The sequence below is a fragment of the Sceloporus undulatus genome, chromosome 1 (genome assembly GCF_019175285.1).
Source record: "Sceloporus undulatus isolate JIND9_A2432 ecotype Alabama chromosome 1, SceUnd_v1.1, whole genome shotgun sequence".
NCBI lineage: Eukaryota > Metazoa > Chordata > Lepidosauria > Squamata > Phrynosomatidae > Sceloporus > Sceloporus undulatus.
This window is the reverse complement of record NC_056522.1, coordinates 374,509,167-374,521,863: the sequence shown is the minus strand read 5'-3', so window position 1 is coordinate 374,521,863 and position 12,697 is coordinate 374,509,167. Positions and strand designations below refer to the sequence as shown.

The 12,697-nt window shown below is 42.7% G+C and overlaps 1 protein-coding gene across 1 annotated transcript in view; it reads right to left on the bottom strand.

Annotated features, from left to right (window-relative positions):
* The window catches only part of TMEM260 (transmembrane protein 260), an 85,248-nt gene that overhangs the window by 17,364 nt on the left and 55,187 nt on the right, over positions 1-12,697 (bottom strand). The window contains 4 exon segments of the mRNA XM_042460885.1: positions 2,992-3,075; positions 4,800-4,840; positions 5,866-6,045; positions 10,300-10,413. Coding sequence (XP_042316819.1) covers positions 2,992-3,075; positions 4,800-4,840; positions 5,866-6,045; positions 10,300-10,413 — 419 coding nt within the window.

Below are 12,697 nucleotides of genomic sequence, written 5' to 3'. Positions count from 1 at the left end.
TTATTTTGGCTGTCTGTAACAGGCCAATGTGACTTAAAATACTGTAAAATGTAAAAAGATATCACATCAAAGCACCATTACTAGATAAAAAATGACATGCAAATACACTGTATTAATATCTATCTTCAGAAATATAATGATCCAAGAATGAAAATATGGGCCTTTCAATGGAAGCATTATAAATATTACAATGTTCATATACTTCACTTATTACTATGCAAATGATCAATCAACCAAAGCAATGAGCTGCAATCATGTTGGTGTCTTGTACAAGTGTACATGTTATGGAAGGAGCTGGGCATTTTTGTCTGATGTAGAACATCTGCACTAAGTTCAGTGGAACTGGATTGCACACATGGCTACTCCACATGCACACTTGGTTGTGTATTAAGTTGTATAATGCTGTAATTCAACACATGGCTTGTGTAGCAGAATCCAAACAGAACTCGGCATGCAGAGGTTGACATACAAAACCCTCCAGTAGGATCTCAGCCATGGATTTTTAATTTCTACGTCACAGAGAAACTCAGTTGTGCTTAAGAACTACTTCTGGAAAGTTCTGGGCATGTACTCTTCAAGTAAGTAGTTCTGCTTAGGGTCATCATATGGGCAGAGAGTGAAAGAGAGAGAGAGTATGCACAAAGCAGAACTAACCAATTTTGCAACAACTCCTCCACACTCTGGAGTGGAAAAGGCACAGAGGCTGCAGGACCAGAAGTTTAATTAATGTGTTACATTCATGCCTCAGAGCTTGATCCAGGGCCGGAGAAACCTGCAGCTTTCCATGCACTGTGGGACTCAGCTCCCATTAGCTATAACCAACTTATGACAAATGATGGAATAATAGTTTATCGTCAGCTGGAGGGAAACAGCGTCCTGATTCTTGATCTAGACCAGATGTGGGCAACTATAGGAGGGTAGGGGGGGTTGCATTAGCTCCACAGGAGAACTTGGAGGCTGCACATCCTCCCTAAAAATATCAAATTTGTTTTCACCAAAATAGGCCCCCAATGTCTTTCAGGGTCAATGGAACATTTTCATCATGCCATTTTATGAGAAGTCCTTCTACAACAAAACTGTAAGCCTTAATAAGAGTTCTCCTATGCCTGACATGTCCTGGGGGAAATGGCAAAATGTCCTCCATGCCCCCAGAGGCCATTGGAGAACAAAACAAAATCCAAAAATCTTTGAACCTGGGAGGGAGCTGAAAACCATACTCTGTCCAGCCCTAGTCAAGACCAATAAGCTGTTCTGCATCTGAGGTCTAGCTAGATTTCTCCAAATTGCTCGCCCCTATGTGTTTTTGTTTACAACCTCCATTGTTTACAACCTCCAGGTTAAATGGGGATGACAGGATTTGTAGTCAAAAACATTTCAGGAACCAAGTTTGGAAATGCCTGAGCTAGATGCTTTCCTCTTACCATCCATGTTGACCTCACAATAACCTTGCAGGGTAGGCTATGCTGAGAAAAAGCAACTAGTGTAAGATTCTGCAGTCAAGTTTGGTGGTTAAGTAGAGATCTAGACCTGTGTCTCCAGCACTCTAACCACTGCACCACACTAGTTGTGTCTATGGCATATAGCACAAATACTGGTCTACAAGAAGATGCTTTTGTTGTTAATTGCCATGGAGATGACCTTAACTTATGGCAATCCTATAAATGAGAGAAGCTTCATCTTCAAATGGCTCTTCCTTGAATGGATTTCTTAGCCATTCATCTCTTTTATATAGTTTTTTAGTGCATTGTTTCTATCAGCTTTTTATTTCTACTTGGTCATGTAATGTGTGCCCCTGCTGGTCATAGAGCATCCCCACTCGTGGTTTAAAATTTCCTTTGATTTCTTAGATCTTTGGGAAAGAGTCTCTTGTTCTTCCTTTTTTGTTGTCATCTTCTATTTCTCTGCATTGATTTTTATAGTAGTTCTCCTTGCTCCTGCAGACAAGTCATTGAACAGTTGCATGCAGGGTTATGACCCTATTTCTGTCATCTTTTATTTTTGTTTTTTGTCTATCCTTAACTGCTTGAAAAGTTTCAGCTGTCATCCATTCAGTCTTTCTTTTTGGCTGCAAATAGTGTCTTTTTGCATTCCTCTCTCACAATCTTTGGCTTCAGCCAAGAGGTCTTCTGGCTCACAGTCCATTAGGCTTAAAGGTAGTGCCATGTGGCCAGACTGTTCCCAACCACAAGATACCATAACAATAATGCTATGTGACATGTTTTGAAACATATCAAAGCATGGTTATTAAGCAGTCAGTGTGCTGTAGCGGTTTCAGTGTTGGACTACCACACTGGGAGACTAGCGTTCAAATTCCCCATTGGCCACAGAAACCCACTGGGTGATCTTTGCCATGTCACACTCTCTCAGCCACAGAGGAAGACAATGCCAAACCCACTCTAAACAAATTCTGCCAAGAAATCCCATGATAGGTTTCACCTTGGGTCGCCATAATAACTTGAAATGACTTGAATGATAAACAAAAACAAACCACAGTTATTAAGAGATTGTTATTATGTATTTTTAGCATGATGTAGTCTTTTGAGTGTTGGACTAGGACTCTGGGACAGCAGAGTTCAAATTGTGGTTCAGCCACAGAAACCTACTGTGCTGGTAGCCTTAGAGGAAGGGAATAGCAAATCAAGAAAACCCTATGATAAAGTTACTATGAGCTGGCGTTGACTTCAAGGCACATAACAATTAAAAATGAAGAGCCAGTGTGGTACAGTGGTCTAAGTGTTGGACTAGGATGCTGAGAGACCAGGGTTCAAATCCTTGCAAATCACACTCTCTGAAACTTAGAAGCAGGCAATGGCGAATCTTCTCTAGTAAGTCTTGCTATAAAAACCCCATGACTGGGTTGCCATATATCAGATCCAATTTCAAGGCACACAACAACAGCAATTGGCTATTAAGTTGTAAAAGTCTTGCTTTTAGGAATATACAGCTCACAGTCCAAAACTTCAAATGGTAACACAAAAATAAAGGCCCCACCTCACTGAGGAATGCAAACACGCTGCAACTGCAAGGACTGGGGTTATGAGGGAGAGTTCCATCTTCATGTGGGTCACCTGAAAACTGGGAAAGTATCAATGTTAAAGGAAAAGACTACTGAACAAATGAATCAATATTACAATCTATCCAATCTGCCCCATACATTCAGGTCCTTTGTAGGATATTTACTCCAGTTACCCAGGACTAGGCTGGCAATAGTTATCTGGAAAACCTTTTCTTCAGCCGCCCCTAGACTGAGGAATGACCTGCCGGAAGAGATTAGACAGAAGAATATGCTTTCCAAATTTAAGACAGCATTAAAGACCAGTCTCTTCCAGCAGGCTTATCCAAATAATTTTATATTGTAAATTTTTTACTGATATGTATTTTATCTGATGTTGTGTTTTTAACTGATGGTCCAAAACACACTGCAGAAATAATCCAGTTTGAGAGTGCTTTAACTGCCCTGGCTCAGTGCTAGGGAATTCTGGGAACTGCAGTTTTGTGAGATATTTACCTTTCTCTGTCAGAGAGCTCTGGTGCCAGAATAAACTACAATTCCCAGGATTCCCTAGCACTGAGCCAGGGTAGTTAAAGCGGTCTCAAACTGGATTATTTCTGCAGTGTGTTTTGGACCTAATTTTATGCATTTGTTGAACTGTTGTTCCCTGTCTTGATCCATGAGGAGAGGTGGATAAGAAATAATAGTAGTTGTCCTACAGCAATTGCTATGTCTTTGTCGCTGACATCTGTTTGAGTTCCCTTTAAAACATTGTTTTAAAATCTGAAATGCCAACACGTTTCACATAGGCATGCCTTGGTATCCATTTTATTTATTTATTTATTTGCATCCTGCCTTTCTCCCAAAATGGGATTTTAATTCCCCATAATGCCTTGGAAGGGGGTGGGCAAATACGCCTAATTCCATTATTTCAAATATGTTCACTTCTAAGTCCATTTCATTCTGTTTCAGCATGAATTGTGAATATTTTTTGGAATCTATACAAAATTCACATTTAAACAGGTATGTTCAGACATGCATTTTCCTCCCAAAGCCTGCATTTCTGAACCTGTTTTATGTATCCCCTTTGAGTCAATCAAAGTGTTAAAACATTTCTGTAGTACAAAAACCAGTGGACAACCAAGCTGCAGTCAGAGCATGGGGGAAAAGTGGTAGCCAAAAAAGGAACTTTCCCAAGCTCTGATTCTGATCTGCATATTGGTCCAGGAGGTATATATCAAATCAATTGTGCTGGAATCCACAGAGTTTGAATTCCTCAAGGATTAGAAAGCCAAATATTATCCCTACCAGAGGACAAAACCTGATCAATGGAGAAAGTGAAATCTTTAATCTTTTTACCTGGGAATAAACTCCAATGAAGTCCTAAGGGATTTGCCTCTGAGTAAGACACAGAACACCAATTGCATCTATGCAAACCATACAATTTGCACGTACTTGAAACAGGAATGAGGACAGTACAGTTCAGAAGCCACAAGTAGCCCTCAAATCCCATTTTTGCAATTTGCAAAGCTTCCTCCCAATTCCATCCAAGCACTAAGCACCTCCCTATATTTTTCTCTGGGGTTGTTGTTGTTGTCATTTTTCACCTGAAAATGGCCTAAGACGGAAGAAAGCTTGCTCTTCTACACCCAATGCCCCTTTTCATACAAAACCCAGCCAGAGATGGGAACCAAAAATGGAATCACATTAACTTCTGATGATATTCCAGTGCAGCCCACAGAGGAGAAAATTGGTTCCATCTCTCACAGTCCCCCCCCCCCACACACACACACATATAAACACTTACCGCAATATGTCTGCCATACTGGATCCGTTTTCCAATTTTGCCTGCATAGTAGAGGAGAAAGTCCATTATCATTTGCAAAGGCAAAGGCAAACTTCCTTTGAACAAAACTTGCCAGGAAAACCCTGTGATAGGTTTGCTTTAGAGTCACCAGAAGTTGGAAACAACTTGAAGCCACACAACAATATTTGGTTACCATGTTTGGCTCCTGCCCTCCTGTTGCAGAGGTTATTTATGGATTTTGACACTGGGATTTCCACCAGGGTCTACATGAATGAGCAAATGCAGGTTCAAAAGCTATTTTTTAATGTTTTTAATTTTATGCACATTTCATATTTTTAACTTTTGTATTCAGTATACATTTTTGCTGTGTTTCTTTTAACTACACATTAAATCTCCTTTATTCGGAATTCTAAAATACAATGGGCTCTCTCCTTATGCGCGGGATCCTTTCCGGATCACCCGCATAAGGGAAAATCCGCCTATGCTCGAGCCTCATAGGAGATAATGGGGCGTGTGCCATTGTTCTTCTTGTGTGGTGGAAGCCACGTAAAATGCATCCACGCATGGCATGGACACACTGTACTCCAAAACCCAAAACTTTTGTCATGGGTGGCTGAAATAGTGATACCTTCGCTTTCTGGTAGTTCAATGTACACAAACTTTATTTCATGCCCAAAATACTGTATAAAATTACCTTCAACCTATGCATATAAGGTGTATATAAAACATAAATGAAGGTTACGTTTAGACTTGAGTCGCATCTCCAAGATGTTTCATTATGTATGTATATGAAAATACAGGTATTCAGAAATCTGGAAAAAAATCCAAAATCCCAAACACTTCTGTTTCCAAGCATTTTGGATAAGGGACATTCAAACTGTACCATAAACCACTTTGAGTCCCAGATGGGGAAAGATGCTGGATGTAAATAAATATTAATATGAATAATATAACCTGGTACTAACTTGAAACCTCTCCTTTGTACTTTGAAGATACCCTACCACGCACATACGACAGACCTATAAATACGAGGAGTGTTGTTTTTAAGGGGAGAGCTTCTATTTACCAGATTGAATGTCCCGTACTCTTCCCTGAGAAGATGGGTCATAAATCCTTTCAGGTGTGTCTGGTCCCCCCAGGTCCATCGAGCTTTGTTGAGAGAAGAAGAGGCAGGCAAATGGAGATAAGGCAGGCAACCAGCCAAGAAGCACAGCCCCAATTTCAGGATGTAGCCCAGGGTCAATTCCTACACCAAGAATGCATCACATGACACAAGAACCATTATTTCCATTGACTCTTGCTGGAACTTCAAGACTGGACGTCAACGGAGGGACTAGCAGGGTGGGTAGAGAAAGAGAAGAGGAAAACACCCCAACACTGACACACAGGACTGATCTCTCAATTTGCACTTTCAAGTCCTCGCAAAATGCGATGTTTTCAAAAACAGCACTATTTCCATGGATTACTTGGGCTCTGATCGCTCTGATCTCTTTTGCATGGCAGGGTGAAATCTTAAAAGTGAAGCAAATAATATTAAAGGTTCCCGAAGATCACATTTGTGGCATCTTCCCCCCCCCCTCCTCCTACCCACCCCCAACCTTGAAATTGTGCCATGACAGGCCCGGATGGTGGAAACGCTGCAAGGCGGAGATAAACCACTTTGCAATGATTAAGAAGTCGCGCGGTTTTCCATCAACACTGGGCCCCCTCCTCACCTCCCAGTAATTAAATTAAAATCTCTCTTTCTCTCTGTCTCTTTTTGAAAGGCTTGTTTTCAACATGCTCTATCAATAGTCAATCTTGTCATCTGTATTTATCTTGATAGCTTTGGAGAGCAACAGTACCCATTGACACGGGGGATTTGAAAGCAATGGGGTGTTATCTCTGACCATAAAACACAACAATACACTATCAAAAAAGGCTTTCACTGGGCTGGTCTCTCTGCCCACCTCTTGTTGTCTACAACAGTCACAAAGACAACAGCAGGACAAGATTAGAAGGATTGTCATTTAAAAACAAAAATTGGACAAATTAATGGAAGAGGACAGACCTATCAGAAGCTGTAAATAATTGTGTTTTTAATCATTAATGTATTGAATGAAAGTGATGAAAATACATACAGTAGAATGGCATAGACAAGTGCAGTCCGAAGGGAGAGTATACCATACCATGGTTCTATGTTAGTATAGTGAGCCAGCGTGGTGTAGTGGTTTTGAATGTTGGACTATGACTCTGGGGACCAGGGTTCGAATCCCCGCTCGGCCATGGAACCCTACTGGGTGACCTTGGGCAAATCACACTCTCCCAGGCTCAGAGGATAGCAATGGCACCCCCCCCCAAGAAATCTTGCCAAGAAAACCCCAAGATAGGTTTGCCTTACAGTGGCAATGTCAAAAATTAATTGAAGGCACAACAACAAACAATGATCTTACTATGGACATGGTTATTAGAATGATATTTATATGATATTGCCAGCATGGTGTAGTGGTTTGAGCACTTAACTATGACTCTGAAGACCAGGCTTCAAACCCTGCTCAGCCATGGAAACCCAGTCACACTCTCTGAGCCTCAATGGCAACCCATCCCCCACCCCCCGAACACATCTTGCCAAGAAAATCCTATGACAGACCTTTGGATCACCGTAAATCAGAAAAAACTGAGGACACAGCAACAATTTATAGGTTATTGGGAGGTCTGAACAAGAACCAATTTTATACTGTTTTTCTTTTACTCTTCTATGCTGGGGGAAGAATAATAGTGGATGAGAGTGTTAATATGTAATAAATGATTTTTAAATAGTTTGTTTTTTTAAAAAAAAAGCTGTAAGAAACTGGAACTTCCATGTTCAGAGCCAGTACACTTTTGAAGATCAGCAGTAGTTCTTAACCTTTTTTTGAATCATGAGTCTTCCAGAGAATAAGATGAAAATGATGGATACCACCCCCAGTAAAATGCAAGCGATGGCCCTTCATATCTGTGGGGGTTCCATTCTGGACACACACACCCCTGCGGATACCAAAAAATCATGGGACCTCAAGTCCCACTAGGTTTAATGGCAGTGCGCCATTCACACGGCTGCATGCACGAACCGTCAGTTGGGTGAATGGGCAGGGCCATCCACAAATGCTCAAATCCATGGACAGAATGCCTACAGTTGGGGCAGACAGACTGTATATAATGTTGCATACAATTATTTTATTACATTGGAAATTCATATCCTTCATGTGGATTAGCTTGGAACAAAAACATCATAATGACTGAACTAATTCCCCCCCTTAACATTCCCAGTGGCAGGAAAAGTTCTATGTAACAGGATATAAAATAAAGGGGGGATTAGTTCAGTCTGTAGATCCCATATCTCCTCACAAAGCCTATTTATAGATCCCCTGAGGGGAGAAACATGGACCCCAGGTGATTGATCCCTGTGATGAAACATAAACAAAAGAGAAGAGCTACTGTAGTCCTCATACAACAGGGGTGGCCAACATGTGACCCTAATCCATTATGAGATCCTGAAGGTTTTTCCCACTACTTTTCCCCAGACTAAGACATGCTCTAGGAAGTGTAACTCTGAAGGGTCTGGAAAACATGCCCTATGAGGAAAGACTTAGAGAGCTGGGAATGTTTAGCGTGGAGAATAGAAGGTTATGAGGAGATATGATAGCCCTATTTAAATATTTGAAGGGATGTCATATTGAGGAGGGAGCAAGCTTATTTTTTGCTGCTCCAGAGACTAGAACGCAGAACAATGGATGCAAACTGCAGGAAAAGAGATTCCACCTCAACATTCAGAGGAACTTCCTGACAGTAAGGGCTGTTCGACAGTGGGACAAACTCCCTTGGAGTGTAATGGAATCTCCTTCCTTAGAGGTCTTTAAACAGAGGCTGGATGGCCATTCCTGCATGGCAGGGGGTTAGACTGGATGGCCCTTATGGTCTCTTCCAACTCTGTGATTCTATTATTCTATCTGTCAGGGGTGCTTGATTGTGTGCTGCTAAATTGCAAGGGACTGGACTAGATGGCCCTTGTGGTCTCTTCCAACTCGATAATTCTGTGATTCCCCTATAAAACAAGGTGTATGCAGAGATGCTACTAGGAGGGTGAAGAGTGTGTGGACCACACCAGGTGACACCCCAGAGAGGGGTTTCATCCAGTGAGGTTCAACACCCGGTGGGACTAGAGCAGCTACTGTGTGAGTGAGAAAGGGCAACGCCTCCCTTTCTCACTTGTTCACCAGCCAAACTATACGCCAAATGGGCCTTCCGGAGGCCACAGTGCTGCTTCCCTCAGCAGTAACAGATGTTGTGGGGATACAGTGCCTACAAGGTATGGCACGGTGCGACTCTGAAGGCCTTTCCTGGGAGGCGATTCTTTCAGGATCCATAGCAGCTGCTCAGAGACCCTGAATGGGTTCTCCAGAAGCTGCAGCACCACCATCTTCAGGAGCACTCTGGGCAGCCAGGTGGTAGGGAGGACAAGGCAGTTCCTCCCCTCTACACTGGGTGATGCCAACTTCAGTGATACTGCTGGGTGTATGACCCTTCACCAACATACTGTACAAGACATGCTTTGGCCAAAAAAAAAATCCTAAAACTATAATTAAAAAAAAAAAGTCAGAAGTGATGTCCAGGGTCATTGACTGGAGACTGCCACAGTGCATTACCCAGCAACTCTTTGAACCCCACCTCCATTCTGGTATAGTTTGTCCACAACCAGAAAAAAATATCCAGATTGCATCTCCTTTAGTGGAGTAGAACAAAAAAGCAAAGTAGTGCTCAAGGCAGCTAACATCATCCTGTTTAAAAATAAAATGAAATGAAATTATAAAAATCAATAACGATCAACTTCAATGATTATTTGGTCCAAAATATTTCTCCCCCCAAATGCCTTTTAGGGTTAGTGAGGGGTCTGTTTTCTGCCAGTTTATGTGTGTGTGACTCACCCCAACACAAATCAGAGTGCTAAAACACTGCCTATCCTGACTGGGGGGGCTGAAATGGACTATAGCGCGATCATCCCTTCCCAAGAGCTAGAACCCGCGAGATCGAGAAAATAACAATTAAACCGAGCACGCCGCCAACTTCGTCAATAAAACTGCCTCACCACTACCTCCAAGCCATATTCGCAAGACGCAAATCAGTTTTGATGCACGTCAACCCGGTGATACAATTTTGAGTTATGTATAGAAAAAATTATTAATTTATCTGGGTGAAAAAATATGATTTGTGCCAGGGCTGTGGGGAGCCATGAAGGTCCTTGGGTGTAATATGTCCCCTGCCTTCCACACACTATTCGAGCTATTCATGTAAATCTGGACCAGCCCTTGGATGTATCAAGTTGGACATGTTGTGGGAGGTTGGGGGCCACATTAGCCCTCAAGGTAATTTGGCATAAAGCTGTCTAGATGGAGAGAGTTGAAGGCCAAAACCAACTGTAAGGAACCAGGGCTGGGTAATGATGCTCTGAACCCAAAGTGTCATCTCACACATGTATACTCACCCTCTCCCGGAACAAGCGAAAGGAGACCCACCGCACAATGCAAAGCACATAGATCACAATGGTGTGCTGGTTGCACAAACTCAGCCCGCAGCAGAAAGCACCTACTTGACAGATCTGCAAAGAAGAAAGGAAGGCTAACTTCTAAGGCCTCATTCCTACTTACAAATAAATTGGTGTGTGATCCGAATCGATGGATCGAATCAACATTGGACCCTGCTTTACACTACACATGGCCCGTTGCATTTTCTGGCATCAAAATAACCCACTTTTGGTCACAACAACGTATGAATCGTTTTTAAACCCGTTCCTGTATAGATAACCCTTGTGGTTTCACTCTGAGTAATGAATTGGTTTAAATAGAATCGTTTCCTTCAGGTTTTTTATGTCCATCACAGTAATTGCATTTATGTTCCCTAAAATATCATGATAAATCAATTCCGATCACACATCCAGTTCACATTTGCTGGAATCAATTGTTTTAAGATCGATTTGTGGAATCGAATCTGATCCGCATCTGGTTCACACTTGCGTTGGATCGATTTGGTCAAAAGATGCAGAAAAAAATCAGTGTAAAAGACGTGGGTTAAATGGGTCTAGTGCGTGCCCCCTCCCTTTGAATCACTTCAGTAAATCAATTCAAGTGGGAACCGGAGGGTGTTTGAACCAGTTCAAACCGATTTGCGATCCCGTTTAAAAGTAGTGGGATCAGGCCTAAGGTTAGCTTTTAATTTAGTTTTCCAGTTGTTCTATTCTCACAACATCCCTGTGAGTATAGAAAAGACAATGCTAGGAAAGGTTGAAGGTACCAGAAAGAAAGGAAGATCACAAGCCAGTGACTAGATTCAGTTAGGGGGCCCTAAGCCTGGACTACAAGATCTAAGCAGAGCAGTAGAGGATACAAGATCATGGAGATATTTCGTCCACGGATCGCCATGAGTCGGGCTGACCCGGGGCCGTAGCAACAAAAACTCAAGAAATAACTTTTCCAAGGCCCCATTCATACTGGCCTAAAAGACATGGAGGGAACTGGGATGATCCGGATGCCCCTCCCCCGATCGCTCCGTTAGCAAGTGCCCACTACAAATAGAAATCGAATGCATTTTGACAGAAATCGATGCATTTCTGAGATTGGCCGCTGCCAATAGCTATCGTCATGGTGACAGTTTGCAGGGCATCGAGGGAAGTGTCCTCCTTTTTAAAGAGCCAGGCACAGGGGTTTCAGCGGCTGACAGGGAGAGAGATGCCCTCTCTCTCTCTCTTTTTTTATAAACCTGTGGGCTTTTGGGTCAGATCTGCCCTGTCCCAGGCAAAGGATGGGATTGCCATGCATTTTTTTAATGCTTTTAAAGCAACTTGCTTTCCCTTGCTTCCCTTGCTGTATCTGCTCAAAAGACAATCATTCGCATATTTGCTCAAAAAAATTGGTAAAATGTAACATTGATTGTTTGCCAACATTTGTAGCTTCTCCCTCTGCAGAAAGCAAGGAGATCCAAGGAGATCCAAGTGCAAGCCTAGCTCCATCTGCCTCTGGATATAAACCATGCGCATGTTCGCTCAAAAAAAGGTTAAAAATGAAACATTGTTTGCAACATTCTGGAATATAAACAATGCGCATGTTCGCTCCAAAAAATTGTTTGATTTGAAAAGGGGGGGGGTTGCCTGACATGAGCTCCGTTCATGACCTGATTTTTTCCTCCTGCAAGGGAAGGAATGCCCAGCGACAGAGGGCTTTGGGCATGGGATGCAGGGAAAGAGGCTCCTAAAGATGCCTTCCCTTGCTCCCTTCTTCCCAGGGCTCTTTCCTCCCCCTCCCCTCGCTGAGGGGAGGAAATGCCTTGCCCTTTGCCCACCCTCTGACCTAAAATCTCTCCCTCAATTTGCCTCGATCGTGATCGAGGGCAAGTTCTCATTCCCAGGACCCGGGTTTTTAAAAAAATGGTATTTGCGCCGTTTCAAAAGACCCGCGCTAGGGGCCATTTAACACAGAACGGGTGTGCAAGCCCCGGATTCGCTTGTGTGAGAGTCGGGGTGAGTAGGAACTTCACGTGATTGAATCGGTTTCAGAACCGATTCGATTTTTTTTGTAATGTGAATGGGCCCCAAGCTGAAGAGGTGGTTCTGACCTGGGCCTGTATCCAATTGTTGGTCCCAACTAGGGCAGACCTGATGATTCAAAGGAAATTACATTAAGTGCAGACTAATCAAGTTGGAAGCATAGAATCATAGTGCTGGAAGGAGCCCCATCAGTCATGGAGTCCAACCTCTTGTTCAGTGCAGGATCTCCAGCTAAGGCATCCCTAGCGAGGAGCCATCCAACCTCTTTTGGAAGATGTCCAGAGGAGACCCCGCCACCTCTCAGGGCAATTGGTTCCACTATCAAACCACACTTACTATCAAG